The sequence below is a fragment of the Parasteatoda tepidariorum genome, chromosome 7 (assembly GCF_982258835.1).
Source record: "Parasteatoda tepidariorum strain Cologne lab strain chromosome 7, Ptep-v5.0, whole genome shotgun sequence".
Taxonomy (NCBI): domain Eukaryota; kingdom Metazoa; phylum Arthropoda; class Arachnida; order Araneae; family Theridiidae; genus Parasteatoda; species Parasteatoda tepidariorum.
The window spans coordinates 104,663,396-104,680,912 of NC_141761.1; the positions used below are offsets into that span (position 1 = coordinate 104,663,396).

A 17,517-nucleotide genomic window follows, 5' to 3' on the forward strand; every position below is an offset into this window, starting at 1 on the left:
TTCGTGAAACAAACTAACATTTATATCATTTCAATCATTGTAAAATACCAAAATACAATATTTAAATTGTAAAAACAATTTACAGAAAATAGTAATAACTTTGTATTAAAATCACTGGAAAGTAGCCCCACAAGCTCCGCATTCTTTTTGTTTCATTGCTAAGCAACAGCATATTCCTATGGGGAAACAAAAAAAAGCCAAACAAATAGCACAGCATGGGTAACTTTCTTGTAAAATACCCCTCTGGAAAAAAAACAGAATACATTTTCAGAATGTTATATTTATTTAAAAGCATATATTCTATAAATTGAAAATTTATTAATAGGCTAAAAAAATTCCCACCAAAAAAAATCAATAACGTTACTCCATACTATACAAATCAATTAAACAGGGAATAAAAATTGGAGGGCATAGATTTGAGTGTGAAGTTCAAAGCCTGGTTATTGAAGTGAAAAAGCAACCAATTCAAAAGATATTTTGAAAATAACATAACCCTTAATATTTACTGTACTTCAAGAATGAATGACCAGACTTTTTCTACAGTACAAGCAAATTTTGAATTTATGCTTTAAGTTTTAGTAACTTTTCCATTAATATTCTAACTATCCATTTATATTCAATAAATAGACACAACACAGTGTTGAAGAATCAGCATATTCACCTTTGTGGAAAAACTCTTGTAAATTTTATAAGCCAAAGCTGGGCAGCCAACACACATTTAAAGACTAAGTTTCCTGAAACAATGTTATTTTTTGGATGTGTATGGAGCTATTTTTTATTTCAAATAATGGTAATTTTAGAGAAAATAATTCGTTACATCACAATTAAATTTTTTTTTTATCATTAATAAAATTCATACTTTTAAAACCAAATACAGTTCATTTAAAAAAAAAAAAAAAAATCTAAATAACATTAAATTTAATAATTATATGATCACAAACTACGATAAAATATTTATAATTTGTAGGCCTGAACCAGATTTTGTATCTCAAAATGTGAAAGTTAGCCATATTATGGAAATATGATCATAATAGTTTAGCATCTTAAGTTTGAACTCTTTAACGTTAAATTTACTTTTTGTTTTTCTCTAGATCTATTTAAGCAAATTAAAAAAAAAGAAAAGTTACCATTTTAAAACATTTTTATTCAAAGATAGGGCAAGGAATAATTATTAGTAAATATTAATTATTATTTAACTTAATAAAAAAAAAATTAAACACAAAAAAATTAAGGAATTTTTTTAAATTTACTTATAAACTATATTTAAAGGTTTCCTACAACTGATTTAAATTGTTCAATAAAATTTCTAATAAATCATTTAAAAAATTTTCTCATAAAAACTATTAACCAATTGCCTTAAAATTTTGCTATTCGAAATCAGATCATAAATTATGTAAAAATTTATATAAACACATATTTCTACAAATATATACTTAACTTTTAAAAATTATTCAAATTGCCTTAAAATTAGTTAAAAGTATGTAAAAATTTGTATAAATACTTATTTCTACAAATTTTTAAATAATTTGCAATTGTGTAATTTTAAATGGCAAAATTGTTAGGCAACTATTCGTATTTTTTAAATCAATTTTAATCAATCAATCAATTTTTCTCCAATTTTATTAAATTTTCAATGTGCAGATATATGCGCAAAATAATCAGATAGAGATTAACATAAAATACTTATGACTTACCCTACATACTGGACAACCTCCAACAATTATTGTAGTGCTAATAGGAACTGTTGTAACTGAACCATAAGTTTGCATTCCAGGTTGAGTTGAAATTGTTGCATAGTTTGGAGGTGCTGTTGCTGCATAAACTGGAGGTGAGTTATAAGGTGCAAAATTTGGTGGAGGTGGAATATAGGGTGATGCAGATCCAGGAGGATAAGTAACAGTAGACTCTGCAGAAACACAGTGATCAATTTGAGATAACGTTATTAAATTTTTAATATAACGAAAATAATTTACAAAAATTTTAAAAATAAGAGATAATTTTAAAAATATGGTAAACAATTTTAGTAAATTTTCAAAGTAAAATAAAAATTATTCTAATAAATGTTGAGTTAAATCTAAAATTCTACAAACTGCAAAACAAATAATAAACAAATTTTGCTAAATAAAATTAAAATATGTAACGTTATATCAAGAAATCACTGTGCATTGCTTTCAATCTTCAATGCAGATATATTGAAGCAGTGTAAGAATTTTAAATGCAGACTAAGCTCTTAAATACGACCTTTCATTATAACAACCGGTGCATAAAGTTGACTTTGATATCCCATAGATGCAATGTTAAAGTCCATTAGTATGATCACACTGAACCATTCATATCAATATAGCGACCAAAATTTAGTCATTTGATTTCGAAAAAGTAATTTTTTAAATGAAATTACACAGTAAAATAAACTTTTCGAGACCCCTTTGAATAATAATAAATAAAAAACCGACATGTCCGCCTGAATTCTTATCCTAAGTTTTAGGTTGTAATAATTTAGAGTCATTTATAATCTGTGTAACTTTCTTTTCAAAGGATATAATAAATTTGTCGTTTACACTTTCCTGGCTTGAAAATTGTATTCACTATTTGTAAAATGTCAGTTTCCTTACGTGCTTTATTTTTAAGTTAAAACATGTGATCTTTGCTGTTATCTTGACATGTTTCTTTTTACTCAAAAATGGCAGCTTTGATCTAGCAAATTATTTTTTATGCAATTTTCTCATATTTTAAAAGAAAAATAAATTTTTTTTTCAAAATTATTTTTAATTTTTCTGTTAGTTATCATATCTCTATTTAAGTTCAGCATTGCTTTGTAAAAATTTATCAAGTTCAAAGCATTGCTTTGTTAAAATTTATGAAGTTTTTTTTTTTTTTTTTTTTTTAAATTACGAGTTAATATTTACAATATTTTTGTACACCTACGAAATAAGGAACTCTCATTATATTAAATGTCAACTGTAATTCAGCGAGATGCCAACTTGCTCCGGACAGCAAATATATGTTTTAAAGTGGTAGTTTATTAAATGTGATTCTTGGTGTAATAAATTCAATTTAGTAGATTTTTATCCACCACTATTTCTAAATAATTCGTAGGCTTATATAATTCACAACTTTATAGTACTTGGGTCATGCTATGCCTTTCAAAAGACAAGCAAAAATAGTCAAATATTTGCAAAATTTACTTTGTAGTTATTTACCGCTCTTTTAATTATTTTGGTGCGTCCGGAGCAGTTGGCATCTCTGTTTAAGGATTGTTTTGCAAGGGACCAAATACAATAGATGTGGGAAAACAATGGATGCAGGTCAACTTAAAATATCAAACATTAATTTTAAAAATGCATTAAAAATAATCAAGTAGTAATGAATTTGAAAATAAATTGTTTAATAATTAGTCAAAAAAATTCTAATTGAAAAAATTAACATTCTTAATGCTTTCCCAGGCCGTCAAACTCCGAGAGTATACATACTAATAATACGAGAATACCAATTTTAGATCAGGTCACTGTGATCATGGGTTTGTCTCATATATGATACTGTAGGAATTGGAGAGAATTGTTTGATCATGTCTAATGTTTACACAGTCCTGAATGTGTTAAAAAGATAAGATTAGCTTTGTTCCCTGAGGCAGAATTGCTGTGACATTCTTGCAGAACATTGCAGATAGATGTTTCATTTGGGAAGGGAAAAATTTTGGTTTTCCCCTGCAGAATTTGTTTCCTAAGGTGTCTTTCTTGCGCATCAGAGAGGAAAGAATTAATCATGATTTTTTTAATTCTCATTTGAGATTTAAAATAAAAATCTAATGACTGGCTTCAGCTAGAATTTCGAATTAATAATATAAAATAAAATATTCAGAAAGCACAGAAGTTTAAAAGATTGTTTGCTCTAGAAATGATGTACTTTCTTTCTTTAAAGAACACTATTTTACATCGACTTATTTGAGTATCTCTATCCTATCAAAGTCTCTTATTCGCATGATTCGTGATCTTTATTTTGGGAGTTACTGCACGGATTTTAAAATTTTTAATTTATGTTTAATGATTTACAAAATTTGAAAGCGGAAATAATTAGTGCATTTTTCCGCTTACAAAATGCGAGAATATTGCCTACATTATTGCAATTTAAAAAAATATTACTTTTACATTTAAATTTTTTATACATTTTTATGCTATACTTTCTTCTGTAAACACAATATTTCTGTTACTTTAAATTAGTAATTGTTATAATTAAAAGTATCTTAGAGCAAAATATTAGTAACAGGGAAGTTTGTCGTAGAAAGCTCGAAATAAATTCTGCCACATGGGCTTTGTTAACGAAATAAACTATTTACTGATTTACATCAAGTAAAAGACATTTATACATTTCTTTCAAAGAAAGCATTTGAAGTTATATTATAAATATAAAGCAAAGGCTTTAAGCATTTAATGAGAAACAAGAGATTATTTTATAATAACTTAATAAAAGTGCTAAAATAGAAGGAAGATAAGTATGATCTTCAAATGCAAGCAAAAAAATAAGATATAAATTTTAAGGAACATAAAAAAATAATTTTAACAAAAATAAATTTTAATATTTAAATATGACAAGTAATTTAGATAAAGGGTCATTCCATGTCAGTTCATCCAGCCATGGCACCCACCGTCTCAGATTTTGATGAAAATTTGTACACTTATAGAGTTTTTTGTGCTGATTTCAAAAATATCAATTATATTTAAATCGGTTAATGGGTTTAAAAGTTATAAGAATTTATACTTTTGCCAAAATGGCTCATTTGCCGCCATTTTGATTCATACATCAAAGGCTATTAATGATTGTTACTCACCTTATATTTGTCATAGAGCAATAATTTTTTTTTTATTTTGTTCAGAATAAAGTAATCTGTCATATAAACACTTTTTTTTGCAAATAAGTATCTTACTTTTTTAGTAAATGGGTCTGTTTTGCAGTTTTTTGATCAGCGGAGTTGAGTAACTTCAGGAGATTATTTCTGGCAACTCGCCCCCTTCAATTTCAAAAATATTTTATTCAAGGATAGTTGAAAGTGCAAACTAACATCCGATACAAAAATTTTGATGGGCCGTTCACTCACTTTTTAAAAAAAATATATTTTTCTTATGAATCATTATGCGTTAAAAGTACTCGTAGTTTGATGATTTATAGTCCTTAATTATAACTAGAATATAATAAAATGATATAAAAAAATGTGAATGGTAGAAAAATATGTAAAATAAAGTAATCATTTATTAAATTATTTCTTTCTTCTTTCTTTGAGCCCTCCCCCCCCCTCAAAAAAGAAAAGAAGAAAGGAAAAAATTTGAGACTGAGCAAGACAAACACAATTTCTGGCCAGGAATTGCTGAAATTTGCTATTTAGCTCTGTATGTTTTAGCCTGATCTACACTTATGACATGAAGGGAGACTTTCTTGGTCTTATTGGAAGGAGAATTAAATAAGTCACAATTTTTTTTCATTTTATTATATATTGTGACCTTGGATAATTCCTGATCAAAAAATGCAAACATCTACTTTGTGAAAAAACTATTCAAGATAGAATTTCAATATTTACTGGAAGTTTGAGACTATATGAGATGAGTCCTATGCTACCTTCTTTTGTTGGAAAATCTAATTAGAATTTAAAAGATTTTAAATTCTTAGTGATCAGAAATTACCCCTTCTCTTGATCATTTCTGGGGTAATTCCTGATCACTTTTGGGGTAATCACCAGTTTTTATAGTAAAGGGGTTGTTTAAAAATAATTATACAATGGTAATTAACAAATAAGACATCAAGATCAAACAAATAAACCAAAGAGATGTTTAAGCAGCTAATAAAACGATTTCTTTAAAAGCAAAGAATAAAGATTAACACTTTAAATTTTCCAAAAATCTTTGCATCGTGCGATACATTTTAGGCAAATTCACTAATTTTGCTTTCTAGAAGCTTAGTATCTTTTTTAGTGTTATAATTTCTCACCATATTTATATTAGGCAAATTTATAAACTTAAAAATTATTCTAACAATGTACACACATAAAATTAAGATAGAAGCAAGGTAAGGCAAACCAGAAATGGGACAAATCAGAACACATTTGTCTTGTATACAGTTAATAAACAAATTTTGTGATTACAGTTAAAATATATTTTAATGGTTGTTCCACTTAATAAATATGAACTGCCATTTAAGAAAAGACAATTAGCTATTTTTAATACTATTTATAAAAAGAAATGACAATGATTAGGAATTACCCCAGTAATCAATAATTACCCCATGGGGGCAACATTTGATATAGTTTCCTATAATTAATTATAATGCTTACAGTAGATGTGAAACAATTAAACAAAAACTTACACTATTTTTATATCAAAGAAAAAGAAAGTAACTCAAAATATTTATTATTAAGAGAAGGAGGGGATCTTTGCAGAAATGTGCACGTTTTGAAACCCATCTTTAAAATGGAAAATACAGAAAGCAGTTTAAAAGATACTTATTTTGTTAGATTAAACAAAAAACTATAATTAAGTAAATGTAGTTATACTTTAGTAAAATGTACAAACATTCTTGTCCATGTCTCAAATTTAAAAAAAAAAAAAAAAAATTTAAAATAAAACTTAGGTGATCATTATTTACCCCAGAAACAGAGTGATTGTGAATTATCCCTGGTCACCCTATATATTTCATACTGATAAAGGAGATACTCCTTATGTATGAGGTATATAGTTGAACTTTCCTTAAAATCTAAATTGCTCCTAAATGAAATAAGTTATATATTCTCTGAAGAAAGTTCTAAAATCTTCTATGAGTTTAAACTGCATTTAAAATCTTTCAAAGTTAATCCAATACTATATAATACTTGGGTTTTCATAATAAAACTCTTTTTTAAGTATCAAATTGATACATTTAAAACTTTTGAAAACTTATTTATTTCTGTTCTGTTCTAAGTAAATGGAAGAAATACAATTTTACTGATTGGAAAGAAAATAAATTTTACATGACACTCAATTCTGATTGGAGCAAACAGAAATGTTCTGGCAGATGATACATTCTGATTAGTCAAATTTCTTTTTTGGGAAGGTAGAGATGGAATGTGTCAATAGTTTTCAGTATTTTTTTTTTCTATTCAGAAGTTTTTTTTTTAAAAATTGGATGTATATAATTATAATAAAAGTTTTTTAGAATAAAAAGGGCCTGCAGGTATTAGTGATGAAATAAGAGCATGCAAATTATCTTATAGTTAGTGATATAAAATCATTTCATTTCAATATAATTATAATAAATAGTTTAACTTTATCAGTGTTTCAAATGAAATTTTGTAGGGGTATCTCATTACCATAACAATCATTGTGACAAATAAAAGGATAAAATTAACTTCAAATATTCATAATTTGGTCTTACATTTAATTACATTTTAGAATCAGACAAAATGTTTGAATTAAATTAAAGTGTACAATGATTTTCTCCTTCCATAAAGATCAAAGTTAGTTCAATTAAAAAAAAATTTAATGGCGGCTTTTTATTATTTGGCACTGCCTTCTACTCTTTCAGAGAAACTTTTATTTATATTTTTTTTAGATTCTGATCCCTCTCATTTACCAAAACTATATGATTCTGGATAAATTTATTTGCAAAAAAGGTGAAATTTTGTTCATTCTAAAATTTTGTCTTTCTTTTCTTTTTTGAGGGCTCAAAGAAACAAGAAAAAAAAATTTAATAAATGATTACTTTATTTTACATATTTTTCTACCATTCACATTTTTTTTATATCATTTTATTATACTCTAGTTATAATTAAGGACTATAAATCATCAAACTACGAGTACTTTTAGCGCATAATGATTCATAAGAAAAAAATATTTTTTTTAAAAAGTGAGTGAACGGCCCATCGAAATTTTTATATCACATGTTAGTTTGCACTTTCAACTATCTTTGAATAAAATATTTTTGAAATTGAAGGGGGCGAGTTGCCAGAAATAATCTCCTGAAGTTACTCAACTCCGTTGATCAAAAAACTGCAAAACAGACCCATTTACTAAATAAGTAAGATACTTATTTGCAAAAAAAAAGTGTTTATATGACAGATTACTTTATTCTGAACAAAATAAAAAAAAATTATTGCTCTATCACAAATATAAGGTGAGTTACAATCATTAATAGCCTTTGATGTATGAATCAAAATGGCGGCAAATGTGCCATTTTGGCAAAAATACAAATGCTTATAACTTTTAAACCCCTTAACCGATTTAAATATAATTGATATTTTTGAAATCAGCCCAAAAAATTCTATAAGTGTACAAATTTTCATCAAAATCTGAGACGGTGGGTGCCATTTTTGTAAAATCCTGTATGATTTGACATGGAATGACCCTAAAACCATTTTTTCTTAGTTTTATCTAAGTTTTACTTTCTGCAATTTTAAAATCAATATTTGATTTTAAAATTGCGCCAATACGAGTCTTAATGCTTCATTTTGCCTGAAGCTTCATCTGAATTTTTGTCCCTCTGAAATACGGAAAAGACAAAATTTCTTGGAAGAGGTGGATTTCTTTTTTCTTTTTAGTAATAGTAAAAATATTTCTGCGATGTTAACAAATTTTAGGCGAATAGCGTTCGTGTATATCATACAGATCTGCTACCTTTAAATACAAAAACCATTATTTCTCATTGAAATACCTAAACTTTTCTTGTTCAACTATTATCTTTTAAAATTAACATTGGTAGTGTTTTTTCTATGTATTAAGCTAATTTTTTGGTCCGATTTTATTTCCTCTAAGGAAATTGATAAAGGATATGAAATGTTATTTTAGTTTTATTCAGGAGAATAAATTTCAGAAGCAAATATTTTCTCATTCCCTCACTGTGAGAAAATGACATTTTCGTAAAGGATTGATTCTAATGGTCCTAAAGACTAGTTAAAGAAGATATTTTTGCTTCACTTTATTTTTTGAAGCAGTTAAGGACTGACATATACTTAAATATATTAATTAAAATTTTTTTTAAACATGTTAACTAAAATTCCTGCACCATGTTATCAATAACTCACTTTAATAAAAATAGTACCAGTATTTTTTTTTGAAAATATTAAGCATGACTGCCATGTTTTTCTTAGAGAACATCCAAATTAATTCTCAAGGATCTAAAAATTCAATTTCTTTGAGCAAAAACCAACAATTATTAGTCTGCAGCCCGTAAATATTAAAATTTTTAGGTTTAAAGAAAACTAGGTTAAATTTTAGAAAAATATTGGATGCCAATTTTAAAATTTCGAAGCAATCAAGATTTTTTATATTTAATATTTTCAGTTCAGATTTCATCGATAAATAGCGATTCTTTTTTAAAAAAAAAAAAAAATCAGACAAGTCACATATTAGATTTTGTGGGAAAAAACACATCACTACATAAATATATCAGTTTATTATACTTATTAGAATTATTTCAGTTGAATTTCAATGGCCAACAACTGTTATAGACATTTCTAAGGTTGGTCATTTTCCACATGTTAAGTTTTTCCAGATTTTTTTTTTAAGAATGTTTAAAATCGTGACATTTCATGACAAATTTTGTTCAATACCGAAATCCATGACTTTCCAGGTGCGCAGACACCCTGTATATATCCAAATTTTCTGTGTTCTCCCTGATTTTATTATCTCTTAATATATAGATTTTATTTTTTAAATGTGAATATTTATAACAAAACAAATTATTTAACAAGTCATATTAAGTTTCATGAGTATTATGATATTTGGTACTGTTAGGACAAACATAAGAATTTTTAAATTCAATTTGGAAAGTGATTGGTTCTTCCTCAATAACTTCTCCTTTAAAATTTGTTTTAATTAATAACATATATTTTAAGATTTCCAGATTATTAGGATTAACATGAACCATATTATAGTTTTATCCTGACTTAGTAATTTTTAATTTTTGTAAGCTTAGTATCAATCTTTTTCATTCGCTGCTTACTAGAATATTTCATAATTGTGAACTTTTATTCTTATTGAACATTTAATGCAAAAGTACTACTACTCCATTTTTTACCTGTCATGTATTAAATACACATACACATGGCCAGTTTAGAGGCTGTTACAAATTTTTCAAGTTTGCCCTTATCTCAGGTTTTAGTTTTTCATGCACAAAACTTCAGGTAATACCAAAACTATAAAGCAAATTTAAGGTCTCTGACCAGCTGTAGCTTTTTAAACAGTGATCACTTTTTAAAATACAAGTCCTCTCTTTAAAAAAAAAAATCATGAGAGCTAGTTTACCAGCAATTTACATAAAATCACCCTCCTCAAATTGAATTTTTTCTGGAAGCAACTTTTCTTATTTATCTTAGAACAAATAATCACAAAAGTCATTTCAACAATATATGATGGAACAATCATAAGAAATTTTGTCCAGAAAAGAAAGTTTTTGCACAACCACAAATCTTATCTTCAATAACAGATATTGGAAAATTAAATAACATTGAAAAAAGCAAGAAAAATGAAGATAGTTTAGTCTTCTTTAAAAAAAAAAACATATACCATAAAATTGCAATTCTTCATCAAATTACCTATGTAATTTGTCATTTCCTTTACGGTTCATATAATAATCTTTAAAACAAAAGTCTTATTAACAGTACAAATTTGGATATGTGAATATAATTCGAACACAATCATGAGTTTTGAAATCCTACTCAGAAATGAAGCGATTGGGATAAAATCGCAATCCTTCAATCGAATCATCTCTGCAAACGATTCCTTCCTTTTCAAGATACAGCAATCTTTCTTTCGCAATAACAACAGTCGCCTTAGAAATTATAGACAGCTCATCAGCTGTTAGTGATCCTTTCTCACTTAGAATATCAACAGCCTTCAATGCTTCTGAAGCTGTATCATAAGATTCCAAACGTAGAACCATCACTCCACTATCGAACTGATGCAGCTGAATGGGTAACTTAAGCTTATCTAACATCAAGCAAGCATTCAACAAATCTTCTGGCGAAATGAGCTCAACACCCCTAGCTCTGTTGACTCTACAATATACTTCTGTCAAGGACAAAATGCCACCCGCTTCTTGTAAAGGTTTCATCAGGGCCACTGACAATTGCTTGGCTAATTCTGTGTGAAATGCACTTCCAGAGCCGAACTCCTCCTTAGTCACCGGATCACTAATACCAAGACTTAACAAATAAGATTTAAACTGTATAGTTTCATCCTCAGTGATATCGCTTTGCTTTTCTTTCAATTTCTGGGATACCATCTTAGACAGGTTGACCATCTCTTTAGCCATTTTCATGAGTGCTTTAAGATCTTCAAATGCTTCTGATATAGTTTCGCCAGTTGCTTCATTTTTATCTCGAATTTGTCTCTCGATGCCAACTATGCCAGCACGGTACTGCTTACCCTTCGGATAGTTTGCAGACAGGTCTTCCCACGCTTTACGCGCTAAAGCTTCAGTGAGTAAACTAAAGAATTCTTTGTCACCGCCAGATCTGAAAGAAAACTTCACATAATTAAAAGGGCTGTATTTAACAGGACCAGGCTTTTTATCTTCCTCAAGAATTGCACTGAGGTGTGCAATTATTTTAGCACTCTTAGTCCAAGTTGCACTTTCTTTTTCAATCAACACAATATGTGATAAGTGTAGAACCATGTCGGTATTTGGATTGATGTCATCTTTCCAGCGGAGTTTATGACTCGATAGAGTCAATACACCGGATTCGTAAAGTGTTTTTTTATTGCCATCATATAACTTTACGCCAACCTGTTCTGCTATTTCAGTCTCTCCTGGTTGGGTAATATCTTCCCACCACTGGAAGCGGTCCATATTTTAGAGTAATGTTAAATCAAAAATCAGAGAAAAAATTAGTTTTGAAAACCTAAAATCCAAAATCCTTACCGGGAGGTGAATAAGGAGGTGGCTTTTCATAAGGGTCCATGTTCAGATTTTAACAGTACTTTGAATAGGTTTAAAGCTGAAAAAAAAGATAGTAAATTAGTGGAAACATACTTTTTAAAAATATTAAGAATTAAAATATTGATTAGGTGTATGCTTTGCAAAAATGAGAATAAGCATAATCTATTAAAGATAGTGCAATTTTCTAAAAAAAATATACAGTTATTTTTCAGGATTTTAGAAGTTATTATGAAAGAAATTTAAATTTAAAAAAATAATTAATTTAAGATACTTAATAGTACAGTAGGGAACCGATTATCCGGAACGATCGGTATTCCGGATTTCCGGTTTTCTGAATCGCTACAAAAAGCCGTTTTTTTTATTGTTAAAAACTAAAAAAAAAAAAAAAAAAAAATTGTAAATAATCTTAAAAAGAAGAAAAAACGCTGAAGTAATACACAAATGATTATTTCCAAAATGATGGTAAGGTAAACATCTTTCAAAAAAGAAAGAAAAATCCTAAAATCTTATGAGAAAATTTTAAAAAAAAAAAAAAAAAAAAATGGCTGGAAAATTCTTTGAATTTCGTCCCGGTTTTTTGGTTTTCCGGTTTTCTGATTTCCGGATAACGGGTTCTGTACTGTATAATGAATTATTATTTAAATAATAATGAATTAAATGAATGAATAAAATAATAATGAATGAATAAAATAATAATGAATTATTAATTTATCTACCTAGTTTTAGTAGAATATACTACTAGGTAACTTTTCTCTGTTTCACATAAAAGAAAATAAAAGTAACAAATTTTTCCAGTTCATTGGTCTTCCCTTTCTTCGAGCTCCAAATGGTTTTGCGAAGACTTTTTTTGTTTGCTTGGTCATCGTTCATTCGAATCAAACGCCCATTTTAGTCTTTGAGCTGTTATAAATTTTATTATGTTTGGCTTTTTTTAGATCCTATAAAGTTCTGACTTTGTTTTTCTTCTCCAAGCATCAATACACTTTACACCTCCTAAAATACTTTTTTTCTTTAAAAAATAGCTACAACTTCCTTATTTATCACTTTCAGTCATTACCCACGTTTCAGCAAAGTATGTAACTATGAGCCAAATCAAAGCTTTGTAGAGAATAATTTTGCTTTCCTGCTGATGAGACATAGATTTTAAATACTTGTATATTCCATAAAAACATTCTGTAACCAGCTGTTATTCTCTTATGTACTTCTGGCGTTACATCATTAACAGTGTTCAATTCTGAACCCAAATAGGTGAAACTATTTAACTGTAGTCATCTAGTTCGAGATGGGTGAAATTAAAACAGGTAATCCTCATGAATTTGGTTTTGGTTTGGTTGATCGAAAGATAAATTTTCTTTGCCTCTTTTTCCAGGGAAACAAAGGCCTGTTTGAGAGCACTCACGGTCCGGGTGACTACAATATCATCAGCAAATGCAAAAATTTGTAGTTTTGTGGAAAATTGTTCTTCTGGTGTTGATTGCAGAATCTTTTGGAGAGCAATGTTAAAAAGCAAGCAATCCAGTGTGCCTCCCTGCTTGAGACCATTTGAAAAATCAATAGGTTCTGACAGGTTGTTCTGCATCTTGACTCTAAGTTTAGCTTTATATAAGGTGATTGCGATTGGCTGAATAAGCTTTTCCGGTATATTAAACTTTCTCATTGGCTGTATGAATAACTCTCTATTTAACAGAAAGAAGTTATTCGCAGAAAATTTTTCCTTTTATCTAAGTCTGTATATTGGTGATAAATTTTGTTTTCAAAATAATAGTATTAGGTTTTTGGATAAATGTAAATTCAAGTTATGTTTTTGTTGTTTGCCTATAAATTTACCATAATTTGTTTTGTAATCTAATAAGTAAATTTAAATTTATCTGCATTGATTATTTTTATTTCATGCACAGAAGAAAAAGATTAATCACACATTTTAAACTAATTCATATAACTGTCAAACAGAATCCAAATATTTCCCTTAGTTATAGCATTATGTTATTGTCCGCCCCCAACACTATAATTTGTAGTTTTTGTGGCTCGCTGCCAGAAAATGGCTATACATTCCTAATTCACAATGTAAACAATAATAAGAAAAAAAAACATGGAAAATTATAAGTATAACTCGTGATCTAATAATTAGGTCGTCACATTCTAGGATTCAATCTGGAAAATATGACCATATTAATGTGGACAAAAGTTTGGACTCTTTAACACTAATTTTACTTTTGACATATTTTTTAATATCGCTAGAATTAAGCAGATATGATATTTACACACGATCTTAGAACTTGTTTATTCAAAGATAATGTCAAACAAAATTTCATTTTGTAAAATTATTCATCATTTTTAACTATTTAATTCATACTGTAGTTTAAAGGTGGTCAGTATAGAAGGGTTAACTAGATTTAAAAAATTAAAGAATCTATTTTCTGTGGCAAATTTTTTTTTTTTGGATTAATGTCTTCTACTTGTACGCAAGTTACTGATATAATATGATATGTAAAATGAAAATTTCAAAGTCTGATAAAAGAAACTTTTGAAAAACAAATATGTTTAAAGTCTCATACATAATGTGGATAAGGTAAAGTTTAGTTGCATGCAGAAAAGTGATGGATAACTCTTGAATTGTTTTTTTAACGCACCGGCGGTTTAGCAAAAGGGCAAAATTGGAAGAACGTTTCCCCCCTATACACCATTTCCCTATCTAATAACATGGAAAAACCAGTTTAGATATGAGGAGAAGACTGCATGTTAAAATACGACTTTTCAAGTGCAAAACCGTCTGTGGGTTAAATTATAATGTATTTATGTAGCAAAAATAAAGTAAAAATATATACACTTACATGTTTGGAAAAATATCTATACTTTACACCTAGAAAAGAAGCTAAATTAATTATTTGTATAATCATGTTTTATTCAATATTATAACTAAAAAAATAATTCAAATAACATTGAACATTTTTTTTTTTTGAATCAGTGTTCTGTTCACATACAATTCCAAAAATTAAATTTTTTGACTTTTTTAAAAAATGAATAGTTAATAATTAAAATTTTTTCATTTACTTCCATTTTAACTAATCTTTCCCTGAAAGCATGCAACTACAGAAAAAAAATTTTTTTTTTTCAAAGCTTCATTTTTCATTTCTGTGTGAATAAAAATGAAATTTTAAATTATTCTTTTGATTGTTTCTGAGTAGCATAGTTGAGAAAACAGACATACTAAAAGCTATTATAGCATAAAAAAATAGCATGTAACTAGGAAATTTATTATAATAACTGTACTAAATATTAACAGTAATTTAATAAAAGTAATTGATTAATAGTAATTGACAAAAAAAAATTTATAACTAATTATTCATTAGTATAATTAACATTAATATTGGAAATACTAATATTGGAAATATTATTGTACACATAAGTAAGAGTGCAGAAAATTCTCACAGCCTAATATTCCCGATGATCAAAGGTTTTTTTTTTAAAATCAAAATTTTCTCAAAAATTTTATAAGAAACAAATTAATTTGATATATAACACAATTCTCAAATAAATGAACACATGTTATAATATAGTAGAAATCTTAATAAAATTGAAATAGTAATAATTTAAATTAAATTTAAGGTCTCACTTATTAACATAAGGAATTTAAACTAATAATTACATAAATTGACAAATGCTTTTTTTAACAAGAAAAAGTTTTGTAAAGTGACAAATTTTTTAACAATAAATTTTGAAAGAATTTTCTTTTTTTAAACCAAAAATTTCCCCAAGGCTGCCTGAATTTTTTTCAAAGCCTTGTTAGTACACGCGGTCAGACATTTTCTGCTCCCAGAATATAATCAATAAAAACAAATATTGAGAATCAATAAAAAACTTATACATCAAAATCAGACAATTATTAGCGAGCATTCTAATTTCTCTATAAAAAATCTTCCTAAAATTTAATATAAACTGAGTAGTTAACAATATGGGTCTAAAAGTATTGAGATTACCGTAACAAAAACCATTAATAATTACCATAATTTTGGCAACATTCTTTATATGTGATATATACAGTGTTTCCATCATAGGAAAAAAAATGGGTGAGAATTTCTTACCCTTTCTCAAAAAACAGATTTCAGAAAGTTAAGTAAGATTTCTAAAAACTAAAAAAACACAAAAACTCTTGAAAAAAAATCATTTCTTTAATTATAATACATTTTTAACATTTTCTATTTTTTAAAGCATTGAATATTTTTGGTGCATCATCATAGAAGATTTTGCCTTTACAAGGTATTTCTCCATCTTACATTAGTGCATAAAAAATTTGAGCGTCTTACATGAAGAAACCTTACCTACGGTAAACACGTGGTCACAGAGAAATGTGTTCTGAAAGGGGTTCTGTGGTTGTGTTCTGTTGTTCGAAAAGGTTCTGAACAATACTGGTAAATAGGGAAGCTAGATAACGGGGCAGATGTTGAAAATAATGGAAAACCCAGGAAGAAAAGTAAAAAGGATTTTATTCTAAATGGCATAATTTGAAGCTTTTTCTAAAATGCGAGAAATTGGCGAATTTTCAAATTGATTTATAGAATGTGCGAATTTCTTGTGGTAATCATTTTTTAATGCGGGAAAAGAAAAAAATCTCGCGCTGTAGTGAAAACACCTACATAAGTCATAATTATAGTAGGATATAATGCAAGTATTATACAAGATTTAGTATCTAATAAAATATAATGCAAAAAAAGAAACTTGCCCCAGGTTCTTGACGGATTTCGACAGTTTTTAACGTGTCATGTTAAAAACACAACACTGATTTCCGAACTAAGTTTTATTTTTGTTTTACTTTAACAGCATTTTTAAATAATGTTCATAATGAACGTTATTCTTTTAAGATCACCTTTAAAAATACAGCAAGCTGAAAAGGTTAAATTTAGACTTTTAGTGTTAAATCTTTCATTTAAAATTGAGAACAATTTTTGTTTTTATTTAGCTTTTTCTTATTCAAAAAACTTTCATTTTTATAGACCTTTTTATAATGACATGGCAAATAAGAGGGCTTTTTTCAGACTTCAAGCTTCACTTCTTCTTAAAAATAGGGCAATTGGAAAACTGAGATGTTTAGATTTAAAAATTTTTTTCAAAAATTAAGATCGATTTTTTATTTTTTCTCTGCTTTTGTATAGAATCTTTTTTAATGGGCATTTCTATGATAGTGCTGTATTTTTAAATGCGTTGCTGATAGACATTCTCTCATTTGACGTTTTATGAATAATTTTTATCCAGAAAATGATTTTAGCATTAAAGTTTTGTTTTAAGAATTAAGACAATGTTGTTTTCTATTTCTTTCTTTTTAACAACTTCAATTTTTTTAATAGCTGTTAGTCAGTTTTTCATTCATCTAAAATATTTCTAATCCCCGTGGCAGAATCGTGGCGACACGGCAACATTGTCGCAGAATGTTACAGAGTTCTTCCAAAAAGATTTTTCCTTTGGGAACTGAAAATTGTTGCTTTACTTTTCTGCAGAAATTTTCAAAATTTTTTATCTTTTCTTCAAAATTATATTCATAAAACAGCTTTCTCGCGCATCAGAGTTAAAAAAAAAAACACTTGCGATTCTGCTATTTTGTAGAAATTTTTGTTCTATTTTTTC

The 17,517-nt window shown here is 27.5% G+C and overlaps 2 protein-coding genes across 4 annotated transcripts in view; both read right to left on the bottom strand.

Moving 5' to 3' along the window:
- Nucleotides 1-17,517, bottom strand: part of LOC107445825 (uncharacterized) — a 19,216-nt gene continuing 1,699 nt past the window's right edge. For 2 of the 3 annotated variants that reach the window (XM_043048937.3, XM_043048938.3), the window contains exons 2-5: nt 14,730-14,758; nt 11,881-11,956; nt 1,695-1,906; nt 1-243 (exon numbers count right to left, since the gene is read on the bottom strand). In XM_043048937.3, the coding sequence (XP_042904871.2) occupies nt 112-243; nt 1,695-1,906; nt 11,881-11,920 (384 nt within the window). In that variant the 5' untranslated portion in view covers nt 11,921-11,956; nt 14,730-14,758 and the 3' untranslated portion in view covers nt 1-111. The remainder of the gene's footprint in view (nt 244-1,694; nt 1,907-11,880; nt 11,957-14,729; nt 14,759-17,517) is intronic. The other variant, XM_043048939.3, reaches the window with a different exon arrangement.
- On the bottom strand, nt 9,397-11,874 carry Vps36 (vacuolar protein sorting 36). The gene has a single exon (XM_016060318.3). The coding sequence runs from the start codon at nt 11,806-11,808 to the stop codon at nt 10,672-10,674; it is 1,137 nt and encodes a 378-aa protein (XP_015915804.1). The 5' UTR covers nt 11,809-11,874; the 3' UTR covers nt 9,397-10,671.